The 22279-nt window shown below is 41.1% G+C and overlaps 1 protein-coding gene across 1 annotated transcript in view; it reads left to right on the top strand.

The window, feature by feature from the left end:
- LOC117472339 (amyloid-beta A4 precursor protein-binding family A member 1-like) overlaps positions 1–18308 on the top strand; it is a 77193-nt gene extending 58885 nt beyond the window's left edge. The window contains 11 exon segments of the mRNA XM_034117484.1: positions 592–690; positions 787–826; positions 2319–2464; positions 4441–4473; positions 5926–6012; positions 7760–7945; positions 8059–8238; positions 9565–9777; positions 14154–14273; positions 14357–14497; positions 15939–18308. Of these exon segments, the coding sequence (XP_033973375.1) occupies positions 592–690; positions 787–826; positions 2319–2464; positions 4441–4473; positions 5926–6012; positions 7760–7945; positions 8059–8238; positions 9565–9777; positions 14154–14273; positions 14357–14497; positions 15939–16010 (1317 nt within the window). The 3' untranslated portion in view covers positions 16011–18308.
- The last annotated feature ends 3971 nt before the right edge of the window (positions 18309–22279 follow it).

Genomic DNA, 22279 nt, shown 5'->3' with positions numbered 1-22279 from the left:
CAATATTCAAATCTTGGAACCTGAATGGGATGTGAGCAACACAAGAGATAATGTTTGATTAACAACACCTCAGTGACAGAATCAAGCTTTGATGACACCAGGACAGTTCATACTTTTTCAAACTAAATCTATCAGTTATTATAATTTTTTCATTATAAAAATTCAAATAATTGTCTTCCTGCGATAGAGCTCCTGAAACAATGTAACAAGATAAACTATATTTTTTGATGATCTGTCACATACATTCAAAACAGTTATTATGCTGGCTTACAAGCCACAGCCTCAGAAACCTGGAGTCATCAATATACAATACACAATATTAAAAATCAGTTCATAGTCATCAGAACATTAGCGGTGAATTAACTTTTTTAAATGTTTGAGTTAAAACAACCCATTTTCTTTCAGAGGCTTGTAATGTTCGGTCTTACAGTGTGCAGCACAGGCAGTATGAGAACAATAAAGAGCTTTTTGAACATGAAACCATGGAGACATGTCACAGGGGAACTAAATACTGATATACACCTGAAAATAAGCAGGATATGTCCTCTTTAACTTACTGTTGCATTGTGCTTTTTGCCCCTCCCCCCCCAGTCTCCAGGCTCAGACTCGCCCTCTCCTCCAGGAGCAGAGTCCTCCAGCAGACTCCTGCTGCAGGACGACGGCTTCCAATCTTCTCCCTCCAGTAAAGAGGTGTTAACCCATTCTTACATATTGTCTAATTCTCACTGTTGTACATCAAGTTGTATTAATGTTTGATTGATTCATTCTCCTCTCCTTTTAATATAGACCAAGAGAAGCCTTGCATCTTTCCCCACATATGTGGAAGGTGAGTGCTTCATCTCTGTTGCAAACAGTGGAGTGAGAGTTGGAGGAAATCTGAAAAAGATGCTACGTTAGTTATTGTAATTTATCTCAGTGATTTTGCCGCTTGTCACTATGTTTATTGAGGATATTAACTTGGGATACCTAAGCCACAAATTAGGTCAAAATGGCTGCAGTTCCTCCAGTGATTGAGACATGCCAAAAACAAACATGAATAAACAGATTTTGAAGTAACCAAAGTGCAGTACTATTAACAAAAAAGTATGGAAGAAAATAAAACAATCAACACGGTAAAATATGGAAGACTTGCAGTCAATTTAACATGCCATCAGTGGTGTAAAGTAACTAATAAGTACAATTTTGAGGGACATTTTATGCTACTTTGTAATTCTACCCCACTACAATACAGAGGTAAATGGTGTACTTTCACTCCAGTACATTTATTTAATACCTTTAGTTACTTTACAGATTAGGATGAATGATGTGAAATCTAATCAAGTGTTAAATCAGACTTTAGTTCCACCTGGAGTAAATTCACAAGCTACCCTGCAGTATACAAAGTCATTCAAACTAGCTGCACCTTTACCAGCTTTGAGAACACTTTCATGATCAATCATTATAAAACATATCATATATATTATTCTGAAATAGACCAATCTGCACAATGAGTACTTTAAGGATGTTATGCTGTTGCTATTATTATTACTTTTGTACTTTTACTTGAGTAACATTTTGATTGCAGGACTTTTACTAGTAACAGAGTAAATCCTACACTCTGGTACTTGTACTTTTACTTAAGTACAAGATCTGAGTACTTCTTCCACCTCTGCACACCATCAACAGTGATGGTAATTGCTGGGTTCACAGAGCTTTTAGTTGTCACAGGCACAACGACATGGCAATCATGAAGCAGTGATGGAGGATGTCCTTACAACCTCTGCCTGGCCTACACTGTGACTGTTTAGTTTGTACTCTGGTGATACACAGTTATTGACCTGCACTGCTGACCTACAGTAAGCCCGCTGGAAACGCTGTGTTAGCATTTACTTAACGCTAGGGCCTTCAGGAGCCAATAGAGATTTAGAGGGGAGAGACAGGTGAGGAAGGGGGGGGGGGGGGGGGGGGCGGTGAGGAAAGGTAGACACACACACACGCTATTAAGAAATTGCACCCCTACAACAATGCTAGAGGACATAGAGGCTATCAAAAGGGTCTGGTCTGGTTGTATCCGTCATGTAAAATATGATTGTACACATATTCAAACAGTGATATATTGGTAGATGATAAGGAGAGGACTCAATGTCAATTCAGTTTAAAAAGATTACATTTTATATAAAAAATGTGATAGATGAACTCTGACGTGATAGATGAACTCTGAAGATTGCTACAGTAATAGGAATCAAGTATGATTTTGTGAAATGGCTTCTCCTTCTTTTTGAGGTGAAACATAGTGTTTCAGAGGGAGATTCAACCATTCACCCCCCCCCCCCTTTCAGTCCCAGGCCCATGTGACCCAGAGGACCTGATCGATGGGATCATCTTCGCAGCCAACTACCTGGGCTCCACCCAGCTGCTGTCAGATAAGACACCGTCCAAGAACATCCGCATGATGCAGGCACAGGAGGCGGTCAGCCGCATCAAGGTGAACACACACACACACACACACACACACACACACACACACACACACACACACACACACACACACACACACACACACACACACACACACACACACACACACACACACACACACACACACACACACACACACACACACACTCCTGTAGTTTATGCCCACACAGGTCTTTACTTTATGTTTGCTAGGCACAGTCAAGTCTCTTATGTGTAGAGAAAAGTCAAACTGTTGCATTTTAGTTTTTGTAACAGTTAAATAAACTATATTACCTAACTATGACTTGTTTTGTAGTCTGTGTCATAATTCTATAGATTATTCAGTCTGAGGACCACCAGCCGGAACGTGACTTTTTGCTCCTCAGGATAGTTTCTGAGGAAAGATGTTTCACTCTGTAATACCACAGCTGACTGTATCTCCAACAACTGCAATGGAGTGAGGCATCTTTCCTTTAGCTACATATAGCTACATATAAACCCACGCTCATTTAACTGCAGTTAAATTACTGTTCTAAGATGTTATGAGACTTTGAGAAATCACATAATTGTCTCGAGTTTTATTTGATTAAACTGGTGTCTATTTGGAGAGGAGCCGATGATAAACATGAATGTTTTACATGAGTTTAGGTGCAGGAAATGTTGTGACTTTTAGACATATTTGTATGGAAATGTTTATCTGCCTTTACAGGCACATACAGCCGAGTATCATCCGCTTAGCACTGGATATTAGTTCTATGACTATGTTTAATTTGGCAAGGCATTTAAAGAAAAACAAAGGACCAAGAACAGAGCCCTGGGGTACTCCATATTTCACATCCGAAAATATTTTTATCCTAATATTGAACAACCCACTGTGTTCTTTCATATAAGATAGACTTTAATAATATAATTGACTGAGACACGACTCTTTCCAGTTCTTTTAAAAACTACATTTCAATGTTATCATAGTTTCCTGATTGATGATAGTGCTTGATACATAAGGGCAGAGGTCAAATTAGAAGCACATTTCCGAGTAGCAACAAAATCCAAAACAGCAAAGAAGGAAAATCACCCTCTCAGTGTCACTCAACATGTGCACTGTTTCTTCATGTTGTGTTGCATTATTGTTCCCCTCTTGTAGGACATCAGCTTATTTCCAACAAGTCCTAAACTAAAATATGGTTTACTCTACTCACACCGATCACTATAAAGTCCAAGTAAAGACATCTGATCATTTGAATCGTATATTCAAATCGGTATAGAAATGAACCATTCAATCATTATATTCGTTGTACAGCTTTTCACTCTTAGAGAATGTAAATCTGAAATGTGTGGTCATGTACTGCTGTACAAAACGTGCTGAGTCAGCCTCTCAGTCTGCTCTGGAGCCAAAACAACAGAGACACCTGCTGGTGGAGAAAGGGTTATGCAAGAGGCCAGGCTCCTACTCTAATGAGTGCATGCAGTATCAGTATGAACAGAGAAAGAACCCTGACCAAAGTAGGGAGTGTGGACTGGTAGAGAGAGGTCCCAGTTCACCTCCTGGGCACTGTACAATGGATGCCTACTGCTCCTCGTACTACGATGGGTTAAATGCAGAGATACAATGTCACTGTGTGAGCTGTGTTATGTGAGTGTTAAATAAAGAGGGTTTGATTCAAATCCACCATTTCCATTTAAAATATAAGCTTAATATCTCATCCAAAAATGTGTTACTGTTTTCTGCCTTTTCAATTTCAGAAAATTTGACAATAAATAATCTACTTTCCGTCTTAAAAGGTTAATACATCTCCTTAAGATTACCCAAAACCCTCAGTTCTGCCATTGGTGGGACTGATTCTGTGATGCTCCAATAACGCAGTTCCACAAATCCAAAGCAACCACCAAACACACCTGCTGAAAGAATGTGATATATGCCGTCCCTGCCTCTGTGTGATTCTCTCAGTCCTACTGTGCTCGCTCTAACCCTTCACTCTCCTCTCTGCTTTATTCCATGCCTGGCAGACGGCCCAGAAATTAGCCCAGAACAAGAAGAAGGTGCAGTACCTACATCTCTTTTTCCTCTGCTTGGCTCTTTGTCTCTGTGTGTCTGTCACTCTCATGGATTGTTGGCCTTTTTCTGACTCCAGCCTCTGCTTTGTCCCTTCCTTCAATCTCCAGTCCCTTCCATATGTTGTATTCCCTTCCAGTTCACGCATAATTTGGAACACTAGCTCTTCCCTCACAGTGTGCTCTATGCAGGAAACAGCTGTAATCTTTCTCACACTGTGCTGGCTTTGTGGTTGTGTTAAGTGTGCTTTCTATCTCTCCTGCTGATTCTGTAATTGTAATGCTACTATGTATGACCGTAAATAATAACCTATTACCTATGGTTTGCTAACCCACCTAGAGTCAAAATGCCAAGTAATCTCATTAGTTTGTCTCTGAGGCCTGACATGTAAGAAAGCTATGCTGGTGGCTGTAATGGGGCTCTGCTGGGCCTTAAGCTCAGTGTCCAGCATTCTCATAATGACAATGATAGCATGCTGATTTTTTAAAGGTTAATGTCAACCCTGGTCATGATAAGAGAAGCAGCCCCGAGAGACATTGTGAGTTTGACCTGATGATGATGATGATGATGCTAGGTAAACAATCATGGTCAATAGGATTCATCCACTGGGGACCATGAATGTCTGGCAGATTTCACAGCAATTCATCCAAAATGTGTTAAGATATTCTAGACAGAACCACAGTAGCAGACAGACAGCACCACTTTCCCTCCAGCCATGTCTGGTTAAAAGTCTGAATTTTAACCTTTCAGTTCATCGTGTATTATCATATTAAAGGACCATGCTCTAATGCACTCAGGGCACATGAACCTGCCATGTGACTTTGGGTAAAAGGAGTGTTCATGTTGAAATGTTTGTAAAATAGTCACACAGCATGCTGTATTAGTTTTACTATGAAATGATCTGTTGTAAAACACAAGTGCCCTTTATTTCAAGCATTTCTTGCTCAACACTAAAACATGTACTTTTACTTATTTTTAACACACTGATAGATTACTGTCTTAATAGTGTACTGTCTTAATAGAGTATTGAAATCAATAATATGAAGTTTAAATATAAATTATTAGGTTAAACTTAAAATTGTTGCTTTCAACTATCCTAATACAGTTATGTGAAATGTGTTGACAGAATACATTTAAATAAAGCCAACGTTTCAGTTTTTTTCAGTGCATGCTCTGGATGGAATAACACGTTACTGACCTCTAACTTTAGACGTCTGTTCATTCAGGAACATCTGCTCATGAACGTTTCTGTCTATATGTTCTCTCTGTGTGTGTGTGTGTGTGTGTGTGTGTGTGTGTGTGTGTGTGTGTGTGTGTGTGTGTGTGTGTGTGTGTGTGTGTGTGTGTGTGTGTGTGTGTGTGTGTGTGTGTGTGTGTGTGTGTGTGTGTGTGTGTGTGTGTGTGTGTGTGTGTGTGTGTGTGTGTGTGTGTGTATGTAGGCCCCTGAGGGAGAGCCTCAGCCCATGACGGAGGTGGATCTCTTTATTTCTACCCAGAGAATCAAAGTGCTCAACGCTGACTCTCAGGTACTCTCAGGTTTTTATAGCCTTCCATCGGCAGTAATATTACTGATGTTTAAATGTTTTTGTATCTGATTTGATCAGAATCTAGCCAATCCTCTTGACCTTAAATTGATGGTTAATTTATTATTTGATTAACCATTAATGCTTCTTATTCATGTCCAGGTCATATACATTAATACAGTTATTATGTCATAGGAATTTGTGTAACTGGAAAGGTGTGAGAAATTTCATTTGAAATGTCAATAAGATCATTCACTTGGTTAATAATTATAGGCCGTGAAACAGGTATTAAACTGCAATTTATGTCTGCTTAAAAAGTTTTTTAAAAGTCTTAACAATTGAGTCAAGATTGAGTACAATATTGGAGTGGTGCAGGAATGAGTCCTAAAAACCTAAAGCTCTACCACTTGTGAATGTTTGAAGCATGTACCTGTCTTAATACGGGGTTGCTAACATGTGGCTGAATGAGACAACTTGACATCGTCATGCTGAACATTAGCCGCTAGTGATGGGAATTATGGCTCTTTGAAGGGAGCCGGATCTTATGGCTCCGTTCCTTTCAAAGAGCCGTTCAAAAGAGCCGTTCAAAAGAGCCGTTTTTTTAAGGTTACTAGGTTTATCTGCAAAATAATCACCAGGATAATGATTGCCAGACCGAATGTCAATAATCGGCATTGTAAACATGACACAAGGTGGCGCCATATCCATGTCATTCATGTCAGTGAATGTACTTTGAATTTACCCTCTGTATGTGTTAAGTAAATAAAGTTGCCTTGCCTTGAATGAAATTCATGCAACTCTTAATATTAGATACTGTGTTTTTAAGTGGCGATGGAGATTATTTGTTGACCCTGCTTTAAAGGATATTTTTGCCTTTACAAATGGTGCGCTTTATCACTGCCTGGGTTTTGGTTGAAGTGCATCCAAATGCTGCTGCGTTTTCGCGTTTGGCTCATTTTCCATCCGAAAAACACGTCGTCTCCCTGTCCTGTACCACTTGTTATGATTTCTCTCTCGCGCGTATTCCGTTAAGACCCACCCCATCTCACTCCTCGTGCTGAAACCTACCAATCAGAGTAGTGGCGGATCTTCACAGAATACGTTTGGGGAACAAAATCAAGCTTTTTAAAAGGCGAGTGGATTTTGGCAGGCAGTGAGTGCGGACCGTGCGGACCAACGATTGAACGATAACAAGAACGGCTCTCACCAAGTAGGACTCGGTTCCCCTCGTTCGTACCAAAGAGCCGTTCAAAAGAATCGGCTCGTTCGCGACCGACACATCACTATTAGCCGCGTTAAGTATTGCGGTGGTTATGACAGACAACTGTGATGAAGTTCTCTTTTAGCTTAACGTTCAAAATCAAACGTTAAGCTAAAATGTTTTTCAGTGCTTTCTAGATTAGAAAACACTGAAAAACAGAAGAAAGATGAGTGAAAGAACTGTAAGATATGAAGCTGTTTTGAAGCATCGAGGAAACAACGTCTATTAGAGATCTTTTCAAAACAAATTCAGAAATCAGTGGTGTTCAAATTTGAAGATTATAATGCTGAACAAAACGTGTAAGTATAGTAAACATGAGATCTTTCGAAATCCAATGGAACCCATTGCGACGCTAACTTCCGGGTTAGCCTACAAAAATACTTAATCACTTAAACACTCTAAACAACCATCAATATGGACCTTTATACGTTTGTATAACCATGTCCTTGAGTAGTTTCACTGAGACTGTTCTGGCTCTCTGACTTCCAGGAGACCATGATGGACCACCCTTTGAGGACCATCTCCTACATTGCTGACATTGGTAACATCGTGGTTCTGATGGCTCGGCGCAGGATGCCTCGACCCGACTCTCAGGAGAACGTGGAGGCCTCAGATCCAGGGCAAGAGAGCAAGCGGCAGTACAAGATGATATGCCATGTGTTTGAGTCCGAGGATGTGAGTCCAGCAGCAGAGTACTTTCATGTATTTGCTTGTATAAGTTGAGTTGACCATAACAGATTGTATACATGATGTAAAACCGTCTCCCCCACAATCCTCTTCCCCTCTAGGCCCAGCTGATCGCCCAGTCCATTGGGCAGTCCTTCAGTGTGGCTTACCAGGAATTCTTACGGGCAAATGGTATTAACCCGGAGGACCTGAGCCAGAAGGAGTACAGCGATCTGCTCAACACTCAGGACATGTACAATGATGACCTCATCCACTTCTCTAAGTCTGAGAACTGCAAAGACGTGAGTAGGGCTGTGTATCAAGCAAACACTTGTACTGCTGCCTCATCAGTCTTACATCACTTCCTTTACCAATGCCACTGGTTCATAGTGCCCAGATCGGTCTATAACACTGAATGTGTTCTGGAACATAATCACAAACAGGCTTGAGCGCAACAGAGGACATCGATAGTTGGAGTTCTTACTTTTCGTGGTTGTTAATAAAACTATCGGACAAAATTATATTTCCCAAGTGTAGCAATCCAGCCACAGAACAGACACGACGAGAGATTCTTCCCAAGCCTTAACTCATCAGGAATTCAGTCTATCAATAACCTTATTGATGAGAAGTCATATCTGCCTGTTTTACAGCCTCTCACCATAAGAGGTTTTGAGAGCAAAAAAAGCCTTGAGGAAATGAAGCCTTTTACAAACCAGATTCATGAAAGCTTCAAAGCTTAACATAGATGAATCTCGACATCACTGTAGTGATTGACAGTTATTATTACATGTCACTTGTTACATGTCACAGTTCTGAGCACCGTGAAAACAATCAAATCAAGATTGGGAGTATTACCTAAAAAATGTATTCTGTACACAAATCTAAATCTAAAATAAATGTCACCTAATTACTTTCTGTTACTTTTGGATACCTGCATATCAAATGCAATGCAAATAAGTACAAGAGAAATGAATTCTTACCTCTTTACCTTTATTTATAGGAAAACCTGTCACTCAGCATATTCAGCCAGCAGCCTATACACCAACACTGAAACACATGAGCACATACTACAGTTTAAAAAAGCAGAAATCAAATCTGAGCTGACAGAAAATGCTCCGTTTTAGTTTAATACACACAGTTAATTTCACACACACTATTTTATGAACATATAGGTTCACCTGCTGAATTAAGAACAGAACAAATGAAGCAAAGAAAGTGAAAACCATAAAGCAGATTCAGGCAGTAGGCGTATAGATTAGATTCACACTTAAAGTATTATCCTACAGAACAGTACAGCTAGCAGAGAAGAGATCACATCTGATCCTTACAACAAACACTATATGATCTTTTTAGGTAACATTGTAATCCTGCTATAGTGATCCCTAATCATTAGAAATGTAACAGTAATCTGATTACGTATTTTTTATGTAATTTTGAGGGAATACAGGTACCTTTTTTGTAATCTGATTACATAATGTAATTTATTACTCCCTAATCCTGAATAAAGTAACCTCTTACACTAAACTATTTGATATTGCTGCATTATGATGTGGGCAAATGTTTTGCGGTGAATAGTCATCATTTATTTCATTCTAACTTCAAATGGTTTTGCGGTTTTGTTTCCTCAGGTGTTCGTAGAGAAAGCAAAGGGGGAGATTCTGGGTGTGGTCATTGTGGAGAGTGGGTGGGGCTCCATCCTGCCCACCGTCATCATCGCCAACATGATGCATGCTGGGCCGGCTGAGAGGTCTGGCAAACTGAACATAGGAGACCAGATCATGTCCCTTAATGGGACCAGTCTGGTGGGACTGCCACTGTCCACCTGCCAGAGCATCATCAAGGTATTTATGGCCCTTCTACACCTGCACTGGACCTCCAGCCTGGTTGTGTTTCCACAAAACACAATTTAACTTAAAGGTCCCATGTCATGGCCATTTCTACTGATCATATTTCCATTGTTGAGGTCTACTAGAATAGATTTAAATTGTGCAATTTTCCAAAATCACATTAGCCGCGTTCACACCAAGTACTTTGCTGTACTTAGTGCCGGCACTTATGGCGTGTTTCCACTACACGGCCTCGCTCGGCCTCGCTCGGTATGACTAGGCCTCGTTAGGACTGGCTCACTTTATGGCGCATTTCCATTACAGTTTAGGAACTGGGGTAGTATCTATAGCAGGGGTCACCAACCTTTTTTAGGGTGAGGGCTACTTTTAAAAAATAAAACAAGTCGGGGGCTACTTTTACTCCTCTTTTCTTTTCTTTTTTTGCAGTGTATATATTTAGCACATTTTAACATTATGATATGCTGACCTTTAACCTTTGTTTGCTGTTTGTGTCTGTGGGACCCATTTTCAGTGTTTACTAAAAGAACATGTATGCAATCTAATTATTTTAACCTGCTTTATTTGGGGGTGGACGGGCCTCACCTCCTCCAGGGGGGTCCTCACCTCCTCTAGGGGGGTCGGGGGGCATGCACCCCCAGGAAGATTATTTTTTAATGTTGAAGTGAAATGCATCAATCTGGTGCACTTTGAGCACAACATGAATTGATGGATACAGCTCTCAACACTCAGATGAAAGGGAGCTGTATACTTTTCAATAATCCAAACATCTTTAGAATATGATCACAACCAATAACAAATCATTTCAACTGGTTTATTCTTATCTTATGTTACCTAGTTAGCATTTTTTTTTTTTATGTATGCTTATTTTACTAATCACTCCCCTTTCAAACAGTTTTTTGATTTTTTTTTACTGTCCTATAGTACACATTGGAATGATTTCTTACTTTATCTATATTAAATAGATAAAGGTATGCTCTCCCTAGCTCTCTCTCTCTCCCTCCCCTCCCCCCCAGCTCTCTCGCTCTCTCTCTCCCCCTCTCTCTCCCCCTCTCCCTCCCTAGCTCTCTCGCTCGCTCTGTCTCGCTCGCTCACAGAGGCTGTGAGCTCCACCGTGGCGATCGACGGCTTGCGTTAAAAAAAAAAAATAAACATATTTTTAAAGTGGGGGGACACAAACGGGATTTCGAAAAGTGGGGGGGACATTTCCCCCTGTCCCAGGTGGAAATTACGCCATGCGTGTGTGTGCGTCAAGTGCAATAAAGATATGCAAGTTGCAACACACAGAGTAAAACTCTGCCCCCCCATGTGTGTATAGGCTGCATGATAGGCTGTTCAATGGGGCTGATGTGTGGTGTAGATTCTGCCAGAAGGAAAATCAGCGGGGAGGTGCCACATTGCTTTTCTTCCAGACTGCAACGCTGGTCCCGCAAATCAAGCAAGAACGTGATTGGTAGATATTAATTTTGGGGGTGGGGGGAGGAGGGGTGTTAGATAGATATAGAGTTGTAGTAAGTAGATAGAGTTCGCTATGATTTAGGTTTCGTTTATGCATAGGGTAGATTTCCTTTTTTGTTTTGTGTATTTTATACATTTTGGATTTGCTTGGCGAGCTATTTTTAGAACATGCCCCGCGGGCGACTCACGTTGCCTCTGCGGGCGACCAAGTGCCCGCGGGCACCGTGTTGGCTACCCCTGATCTATAGTAACGCAGTGTAGGCGGAGCCGTGACGTCATCTTCAATGAGAACCCCAGAAAAACAACACAGCCGTTAGCTGTTAGCACTCAGAGCTCACAGCTCCTCATATATGTTCCGAAACTAGACAAAAGTTAAACAAGTACAAACCACAGACTGCCTGTGTCATGGCGAATACAGTCGCTGCTTTATTTATGTCTGTATACGCCGTTGTTGTGAGTGTGGACGGTCGGAGCATATACTGCGTTAGCTTAGCCAATCTCCATTTAGAAAACACGCATTTTAAAAGGTTTTTCGCCTGCCGTCTGTCTGCAGACTTGACAAAGCATTAATTCATGGTTTTTACTAACCGGTATCAGTATGTTGTTACTTCGGCATCATTTTGAAACGTGTATTACAATTAAATCACGGTCAAATATGTCCATCTTGTTGTAGTTGTAGCCCCCTTGCCAGCGATGCTCTCTCTAGTTTAGCATACTCAGCCCGACTCAGCCTCGTTGTCTCTGGCCCTAGACCCACGATTTTATGAGGCCAGAAAAACTGTGAATTAGGACCCGCCGGCCGGTACTAGGCCAAGTGGAAACGCAACCAAAGACGGGCCGCTGACGTCACAGCCCTCTTAAACCGTGCTCCGCGCTGTAGTGCCATTAGTGCCCCGGCACTTATTACCCCAGGGCACTTAGTACAGATCGCGTTCACACCGGAATAAGTTCCCTGAGGGAAGATTACGCAAATGAGCCGCTGACGTCACTTCGTCTTCTTCTGCTTTGGGTTTACTGGCAGGCCGCAAACAACTTCACGGCGTATACTGCCACCCGGAGTCCCCGGCCGGAAGTCCACGGAGTTGGGGACTGGCTTCAGTAGAAGCTGCTGGGAAGACTCCCAGCAGCTTCTACTGAAGCCTTCCGAGTAAATCGCCAGAACGCCGACACCTCCTCATCTCCACCGCTCCCATGTTTTATTTTGTGTTGCCATAAGTTAGTCTCTCTGCGTTTGTGCGCGGGGCGAATGCTAATGCTAATAATGCTAATGCGAGGATAATAAAATGGCGGCTCTACAAAACATTTCAGAGTTTTACGGGGCGTGGTTTGCAATTCGCCCAGCCAATCAGAACTGGGGCACTTTTTTCCCCCAGGAAAGTACCATCTCTCAGCAGGCACTAAAAATGGGGGTAAAAGTTCCCGGCACTCAGTACTCTTTTTGGTGTGAACGCGACATAAGTGGTACTAACGGAACTAAACGCGAAAAGTACGGGGAAAAGTACTCCGGTGTGAACGCGGCTATTGGTTTCTCATACAGCATCTCTGTATAGTATGTGTATTCACCAGGTATTCACTCTCTGTCCTAAACGGCTTGTTGGAGCTCCTGCCCCCCCTCCCTGTGAGCCCAATGTGCTCTGATTGGTCGGGACGTTGCGAGGCTCGTTGCGAGGCTCGTTGCGAGGCTCGTTGCGAGGCTCGTTGCGAGGCTCATTGCGAGGCTCGTTGCGAGGCTCGTTGCTGCGAGCTGCTGCGAGGAGCGGACAGATTTCCGGGTCGGCGATACAGCTAGAACAAGCGAAACTCATCCTGAACACACACAAACACTCATAGCCGAAGTAAAAACAATAAGTGTGGCTTGATATTGAGTAAGAAAAAGGTTTATAACGCTGTGAGAATGGGTCTGCGGAGAGCATTTCTCCACAATCCCAACTCGTCTATTACCAGCGTTCAGGGAGCTCTATGCAAGTCAATGGGGACTCCCTGTTAGTTAGCCAAGGGATCCTGGTGTGTGAGGTCCTCCGCGGATTGGTCCATTTGGGCCAATCCTGTCATTTGTTGTTGATTTGGGTGTTCACACGTCACAGAACCCAGGAAGCAAACAATGGAAAAAGAGAAATGTCCAACGAGGCGTTCTGGGGCAGCATAGACAGGTCTTTTCTGTGTTAGAGTTTTACTCGCTACAGGGTGTACTTTGAGGGTTTTTGACTCTGCAGACCGTTTACATGCATAAAAACCTTCATAACACACAAGGGGACGGGTAATAATCAGATTACTGAAGCTCATTAGGTTTAGTTGGATGCAGTTTTGGCTTTATTTAATCAAAAAAGTAGAGATACATTAAACGACATGCCATGGCAAAAAATTCAGTATATTGCCAGCGAGAATATATATATATATATATATATAAATAGAGAACATTTTTTATGAAATGGGGGCACTGCAAAGCTATCATCGACCAATTTCCTTTGAAATATAAATAGACAATTTTGACTCATAATATCCCCCTGCCAAACACAATGCAATTGTTTACTGCGTCAAGTGCTGAGGGTGATTGTTAAATAAATAATAATTGAGTACTAATGCTGATGAAAGCTAGATTCAAACTTTTCAAGTGTTATCAAAGACCTCAAGTTGTTGCCTGGCAACTACTTTGTCCAGATATTTATTAATTAAGGAGAAATTAACATTTTGAGAAAGAGAAAAAACACGTTCAGACTTTTTTGTCCCAAACAAAAAATGTTTTATTCTGCTGTGAGGTTTGGCACTTTAACATGAGGGTCTGTGGAAATATATTTGGTTTCGTCCTGTGAACTGTAGCTTCTGTCTTTCTGTTCTGCTGCTGGCATCTGATCTGTGTTTGCAGTGATGTGAACCCTGTGATGTTTCGCTGATACCATGTGCATTTCTTTATGTAGGGTCTGAAAAACCAGTCTGGGATCAAGCTGAACATCGTCAGATGTCCCCCAGTGACCACTGTGCTCATCAGACGGCCAGACCTGCGCTACCAGCTGGGGTTCAGCGTCCAGAACGGCATTGTGGGTGATACTGAACTGTGTCTGTATTCTGTTAAATCACTTTTTTATTTGTGATCTAAATTAACTCATCTGTCGATAAACAGATCTGTAGCCTTATGCGTGGGGGCATCGCTGAAAGGGGCGGGGTCAGAGTGGGACACCGCATCATCGAGATCAACAGCCAGAGCGTGGTGGCCACGCCCCATGAGAAGATCGTCCACATCCTGTCCAACGCTGTGGGAGAGGTGAGACGTCCCTCTGCATTCTGACATCACCAACACTGAGCTATAGATCCTCTACCAGACTTATTCAAGAACATAGTTACACACAGAAGTGGAGGATGTACTCAGTTGTTGTACTTATATGTCAAAGTAGCAATACTATAGTATAGGAATACCGAAATACTCTTTTACAAGTAAGTGACCTGCATTCAATATGTTACTCAAGTAAAAGTACAAAACCATTAGCATTAAACATGACTTACCAACGTACAAATACTCACTATGCAGAGGTCGGAAAGATATATATCATGTTTTTGGATTATATTTACTGATGAATTATTGTGTTTGCTGCAGCTGGTGAGCGGGAGCTAAGTAAATGACTGTATACTGCAGGGTAGCTTGTGAACTTATTTCAGGTGTAACTAAGTCTTATGTATGTGTTGATTATGTGGAGTTGTGTAAAAAGTATGGTATTTTCTTCTTAATTGTAGTGGCATGGAAGTATAAAATATGAGAAAATTGAAATAATCAAGTAGAGTAAAAGTATGTCACAATAGTAATTAAGTTCATGACTTGAGTACATTTACACCACTGGTAACCAAAGCGCTTCTGCCACCTAACACTTGAAAGAACTAAGGGTTAAAAATATCACATGACTTCGGCTTGGCCATATAATTATGAGAGTTATTAGCAGGGAGTGACAGAGCTGGGTTGCTGAGCAGAAGCATCAGATGTCTCCGGACGGGCTGCATCTCGCTGTGTGCTCGGTTATAAACAGCAGCAGCAGATACATGACACCCAAAGGTGAATGCCAGTGCACCCAGTGTAAGCAGCACAACACTTATTGCGAGCTTTAAATCACCAACCTGACCTTCCAGTGTAGAGTTCATACGTTTTATTTAAAGGGGCCATATTCTTCTCACTTTCAGGTGTATATCAGTAAGTAGTGTCTCTACATGTCTCCAGGCTTTAATGTTCAAAAAGCTCTTTCTTTTTCTCATACTGCCTGTGCTGCAGCAGCTCTTTTCACCCTCTGTCTGAAACCAGAGCCCAGTCTGCTCTGATTGGTTAGCTGGTCGGCTCTGTTGTGATTAGTCAACTGCATGTTCCGCCCTTTAGCCTATCACGTACAATGTGTTGGAGCGCTAGCCAATAGAAGTGTTTCATAGTGAGTCCAATGGAGGAGTTGGAGGGAACACAGGGATTGTAGCCTTTGCAGCCATGTACCTGCACATAAACCTATATAACACACTATAGGAGAGGGAGACCCGCCAAAAAGCAGAATAAGGCCTCTTAAATTGTGCTTAGTATGACACAATTAGTTTCACCGTGACTGTGTTTTTTCTTAAACTTGGGGATGTCTGGGATGGCAATGACTGCTACCCTTTGGCACTTGACATTCAAAGGCATTTACCTTCAATAAGTCCATCAATGAAATGCTTTGCTCTGTTTTTGACTGTCTCAGATCCACATGAAGACAATGCCTGCAGCCATGTACCGCCTGCTGACCGCCCAGGAGCAGCCTGTTTACATCTAAGAAGACCCAGCCCTGACCTCACACACCTCTAACTCCCCCCCCCCCCTTTCCGGCGCTCACCCTGCACCCTTCTGGTCCCAGCTGGTGGACTGTAGTGAGTTGTTAGTGGGATTGTTCTGTTGCTCTGCCTCATCTTCAAGTGACAACATAGAAACCCAGAGTATCTGTCGTCACTAAAAGATTTGTTTTCTTACTTTGGCTAAATGTACAAACGGTGAAAGATGTTTACACCTGTTGCAATTTCTGCGCCTAGTAGTGCCCCGCAATCCTCAACACATTTCACACTTTCAAACTTGGGAGCAGTTCCTCAGTGCATCTCTAATGTTCAGTTTAGGCAACTTTTAACTATATGGTCATTGTTTAATCAGAAACATTAGAACTTCTCTCACACTATACACCTTATATTTAATGAGCAATCTGCACATCTAACCCTGACTGTCCTTTCTGCCATGCTGCTATTTCATTGGCAGATCACTGCCTGTGTCTTTATATACGTAGTTCCTCCACCAAATTATTGATGTGAGGTTTTTTCTTCAGTTTCCATGTTTTAGCTACATTTCATGGGACCAAGCTGGAGCCTGCTACTGTAACTCAGTGTGAACCATGCTGACAGATGAGTGTGAGCACACACTTCCCCTTGGCACATTCCATATGTCCGCTGCTTTGGAAGAGTTGACGCTGCACATTTCCAACAGATACATTTCTGACTCCATTGTCACGGTCAGTGTTGGCTGATCATTTATTACATTTTTGTATCCTCTGTACAGAGCACAAGCTGTAGCTCCGTCAGCATGTGACAACACCAACTAAAGTAATGCTGTGCAAACATGGGGGCGTAACATCACACCTGCACCACCATGTCCCTGTGTCAAGGTGTTGGCACAAGACAGGGATGGAATGATTCGAAATAATCCCAGGCGGTTTTTCTCAAACAAAGTGAACCATATACTGTATGAAGTTCTATCGCTTCACTCCCCTAAAACCTTAAAAAGAAAAACTCTGCCTATTCTATAGAGCGTGATGTACTTTTGTTGGCCGACTCTGAAGTTAGAAAAAAAACGATGGGATTTTGGATTAAAATGTGCGTTGGTAAACACATGTTCATGATACTTTCACCTTTTGTTCAGCAGGGTAATCTCCAAATCTGAACACCACTTTTCTTATGTTTGAAGCCAAAATGCAATCCCCAGAAGTAAACAACGAACATAATGCTATAAACGGACTACATCAGGGTCACATGACTGAGCCAAACATTAAGCAAGGTGGCTAATGTTTGGCTAATGATGTTAAGCAGTCTTATTTAGACTCTGGACATTCACCAGAGGGTTTTTTACTGACATATTTTATGTCACATCTTGTAAGCTTGTGTTAACCATAGACCTTATTTCAGGCTTCTAACCAAAGCATTTACAAAGAAACAGGACCGGAAATGGTAAAATAATTAACTAACTAATTTTTGGGTTTTGTAGCTCATTCCTGCACCTCTCTTTTGAACGCAAACAGTTCCAGGAAATTAAGCCTTTATAATTTGGCCTCTCTGATTTATTCATTGCTGGTTTGATAATGTAGTAATAGGTAGGTAATGGAGTGTGCTCTGGACTACGTCATGCCATTGTATGTGGATGCACAAAGCACTCAACTGCATGCTGTACATGTGTATAGTCTGTTTCCTCACTGATCTCTGTACACAGGACACTGCTCGTAGTGCATACAAGCCACTTTAAATGATCTAGCTATAGGCGAGTATGGCACCAACAAACAAAGGCTGGCCCCTAATTATTATTCCGCAGCTCAACAACAGTCATGGCATCATGTCACTGACTTTCGCTTTCTCTTGCTAACAACAGTCTTATTCAGTAAATCATTCCAGTGGCTTCTACTTGCTTTTTTTTCTTTTGTTAACTACTACTTATGAAACTTGGCTGCAGTTTTCACATTAAAAGTCTACATTTTATGGCTTTATTCCCTTTAAGCCACCGGTTTTTAGCCAAGGTTTTTAATGTTAACTGTGGGTTCAGGAGGTGTTTCGTGTAAGTGACAGCAGCTGAAAGTTTCAATCCCAAAGATCTCTCTCTGTGTCTGCAGCTGTGTTTTGTAGATTTCACTTCCCACGAGATCCTGCAAATACCCAGTTTGTAATACTGCAAATATATACATTTTGCAACACATTTATCAGGGTTTAGTCTGCATTGACAGAACATTAAAAGAGGAGCAGATAAGAACATATTAAAGGTGGGGTAGGTAAGTTTGAGAAACCAGCTCGAGATCGCTAGAATTTGAAAATACATAACCGGAGAAAATCTGCCACTTCCTTACAGAGCCCCTCCTCCAACACACACGAACGCGCACATGACCAATGAGGGCACGAGATAAGTTTGTGCACAGATGGAAGGCTGACAGGCAGGTAGGCCATCCAGTTATTTTAGCCGGGCCGGCTAAAATGATTGGTCGTGCTTTTTACAGTATTACGGCTTCCACAGATGACATTTTTTTATGGATTTTTTGTCAAAGCACTTAAGATATTCATTGCTATCGGGATGTTAAGAGCATTCCATGGAATATAACAAAAAGTGTATCTCGAGCTGGTTTCTCAAACTTACCTACCCTACCTTTAAGGCTTCTTAACTAAATATGATGATGAAATATAAGACTAATAACAAAAAATACAATCCTCCTTCAGGAAAGGCCTGATTCATTTGAGGGAGAGAATGGCCTCCAACAGTACTTTGAGAATGTACAATGACAAGCAAAATGCTGCCTTTATTACATTGGAAATAAGAAACAGTGAATTGTTTTTGTTAATACGCTTTCCATTCATATAATTATGAATAATGCCAGGGAGACATTTATCAGCATCATATACTGTACAGCTTTCTATATGTAGCACTGTTTAATTACCCAATTTGTGTTATTTCTATTATGAGTTTAACTGTGTAACGTGACATTTTTTTATTTGCTTTTAAATGTGATGAAGGACAAAAATTAAGACATGTTTAAGGGGAAGAAAGAGTAGGAAGGAGGGGGGGAGACATATTATATTTTGAGTTATGAATACCTATAACCCAGCAGAGTACAGATCCCTGAAGTATTAACGGCAATGAGATGCGTAGTATTATGGCATGCGGTAGTTTCCCTCACGTTCCTGAAGGAATACAGACTTTCTGTTCCTGCACTGCAGACTGTTCACGGCTTATCCAAAGTGCAATGTTTTATTTTGTTAACTTGAAATATGATTATTTTCATTACCTTTTCCTTATTTAAATGTTCTCTGATAATTTGATACTTTTATGTTGTATTAATACACAAAATGAGACTGTACAATAGCATTTTTTTCAAATGTAAGTGGTGCCTCTTAAATGACTCAACTGGTGTTTTATCCCATTCGATTTTAAATCACTGGAAATCAGTGTCCGCTTCCTAAAACTAGAATTTCAAAACAAAGGTTCAGCTGTGGAACGTGGCATAAAGGTAACAGGTTAAGTATAGATATACCGGCATGTTGTCTTCAAAATGCTGTGGATGATCTTGACTATCTGCTTTTCAATTTGAAGTTCTTTTTCATAGTAAAGGTGCTGATATCACATGAGACAAGGTAAGGGACTAAAGTGAGGAGGTCTTTGCTGCCGGTCTTCTGGGTAAAATATGTTACTCTTCAGTGATTAGAAGGATTTGTGTTACAACTGAAACAGATATAAGCACCTTTAAAACGGCTTTACTGACAGAAGAGGGTTCTCTACATCATTTGTGTTATGTTCCAGGAGGTAATAAACCAACAGGATAATGAACCTGAAATATAAGTGAATCTCAGTCTGCGACTCACATATACAGTAGCAGACTCAAAAAAATATTTTTCACACTGCCTTCTATGCCACCTATTTAACACGATGATTGTCATTGGCTACGAATGTTCATGTGGCTCAGGTTCTGCACATGTATTATAATCACAACATATTTAGTGTCAAAAGACTAAGCTTTAAAAACTATTTAAAAAGGGAAAATAAATGGTTCATGTTATTGCAGCCTCTTACAATGTTGCAAAGCCATTGTGCTCCATTTAAAACTAACTCAATTCAAAAAGGAAATAACGTGTAAGATGTAATTTTTATTTATTTATAAGATACAAATCAAATTTCTGAATTCATTTAAATTGAATTCTCTCAGAACACATCCCCTTGACTACAATAAGACTGTCCTTTAAAATGTAGCACACCAAGAATGTCTTATTGTTGTCTCTCTCCAGTCCAAATTGAGGTTTTACAGGGAGGGAGAGGCGTGGGTGGGTGTGGACTAATAGAATTCAGAATTAGAAGAATTGGGGAGGGATGAAACCCTCTTTAATGGTCACACATGCAGAGCACACAGCACACACAGTGACATTTGGCCTCTGCATTTAACCCATCCTAGTACCAGGAGTCTAGTACTAGGAGCAGTGGGCAGCTATTGTACAGCGCCCGGGGAGCAATGGGAGTGAGGGGGGAAGGGGGGTGTCCGGTGCCTTGCTCAAGGGCACCACGGCAGGGCAGGAGGTGAACTGGGACCTCTCCAAGTAGCAGTCCACACTCCATATGTTAGTTCTGGTCGGGGACTTGAACCGGCGACCCTACAGCTCCCAGTCCAAGCCCCTACTGACTGAGCCACTGCCGGGACAATGGTGGACCCTAAGGTTTACTAAGGATTGCGGGTTAGTCATTGAGGTTAAAACTAATGTTCCAAGTGATAAACAACTCGGAAACAAGAACTTTTTAAAGGCCAGTCAATTTGGACTTTCAATCTTTTCGATCTTATCAGTGTACTTTTTTTCCTCCACATCCTAAAGCGCTATCAACTCAAAACCTACTCCTCTGCATCTCTGGGAATGTACCTGACTACACCAGCCCAACTGTCTTGCTTTGAACAGCTTTATTTCCACTGTTGGACGACAATGTTTACATCCCTCTCGAGTTTAAGGCTCAACCACATGTACCCCACTGTATATTCGAACTTTAAAACCCACTGCTTATTCCATATGTATGACCTCATTGATGAAGCTCATCTTGGCCTTACTACTACTACTGGACTCTTTATGATGGTAAAACGGACCCTGAAGAGGAATAGGGGCAAGGGCAGCCATTTCTGGACTTACAGAGATTACACTGTACTGTTCTTACTTCTAGTGTGTGTGTGTAGTGTGATTTAAACCAATGTACTCCATGTTCAAACAAAAACCAGCTGGATATATAAAATACACATATAAAGTAAATATATAGAAAACTATGTAAAGGTATATACTTCTAATGGTTTTGTTTGTTTGGCCTAAAGGCAAGCTTCATTAGAGAGCAATGTGAACGGAATGTACAAAACTGATTATGTTAAAAGACATAAAGCTAGAGCACAAGATAATGTAAGGTGTGATCGATATTTTCCCTCCATGGACTGTCGGGCTAGCGTGACACAATGTAGCTAACAGAGGAAACAAGCACTTGAAGCTAGCACAGGCAGCAGGGTTGGCTAACAAGTATTTTTAAGTGCACTCATTTTGAATGTAACTGAAACATTAACTCTCAATGTGTCGGAAGATTACAAAAAATATACATATAAGAAAAATACAATTTCTGTAAAGCAGCAGCAATGTTTTATTTATTTGCTAGCTTTTTTCTGTGATGTTCTAGCTAATGGAGCTACATTCCTGTACCAGAGCCAGAATGTTTGTAACAGTATTTACAACAATAAATGACTTGCAGAAGCACTTTGGCTTGGACTGGAATATCATTTAGCACTGCATGAACACATGTATGAGTATTTTATTCGATTCTGAGTTGTAAAAAGTGTAATTCTTACTTGAGCATTTTGGTGTGATGCTTCCCTCAGCAGGTCTTGTGAATATAGTCTGATGGGATCCCATAGCTGTACATTGATGGAAACAAATCTATTATTTCAAAGTCACAAAATAGTTCTTTAGAAATGAATATCTGTTTAAGCTTTAGGAAACTTTTCGATTATGCTGGTTATTACCAAAGTGCATCCAAAACTGACCTCCAACCCCTCAACAAAGCATACAATAATCTCTGTAAATTTGCTCAGGTCAGTCAATCGACTGCTTTGGTTAAGGCTGAAATGCAATAAAACTATAGCTGTATATGAGTCCTCAAGCACCATTATCAGATCAAAATGTGTATCAATACGTGTGTTTATGACCATAACTTGAGAATCAAGCAAGAAAGATGAAGAGACCAACTGGCAACTGCAAAAGAGAAGTATTCACATGAACTGTTTCACCATTTTTTGTGCAT

Source organism: Trematomus bernacchii, unplaced genomic scaffold (assembly GCF_902827165.1).
Source record: "Trematomus bernacchii unplaced genomic scaffold, fTreBer1.1, whole genome shotgun sequence".
Taxonomy (NCBI): Eukaryota; Metazoa; Chordata; class Actinopteri; order Perciformes; family Nototheniidae; genus Trematomus; species Trematomus bernacchii.
This window is presented reverse-complemented; position numbering and strand designations above follow the sequence as displayed.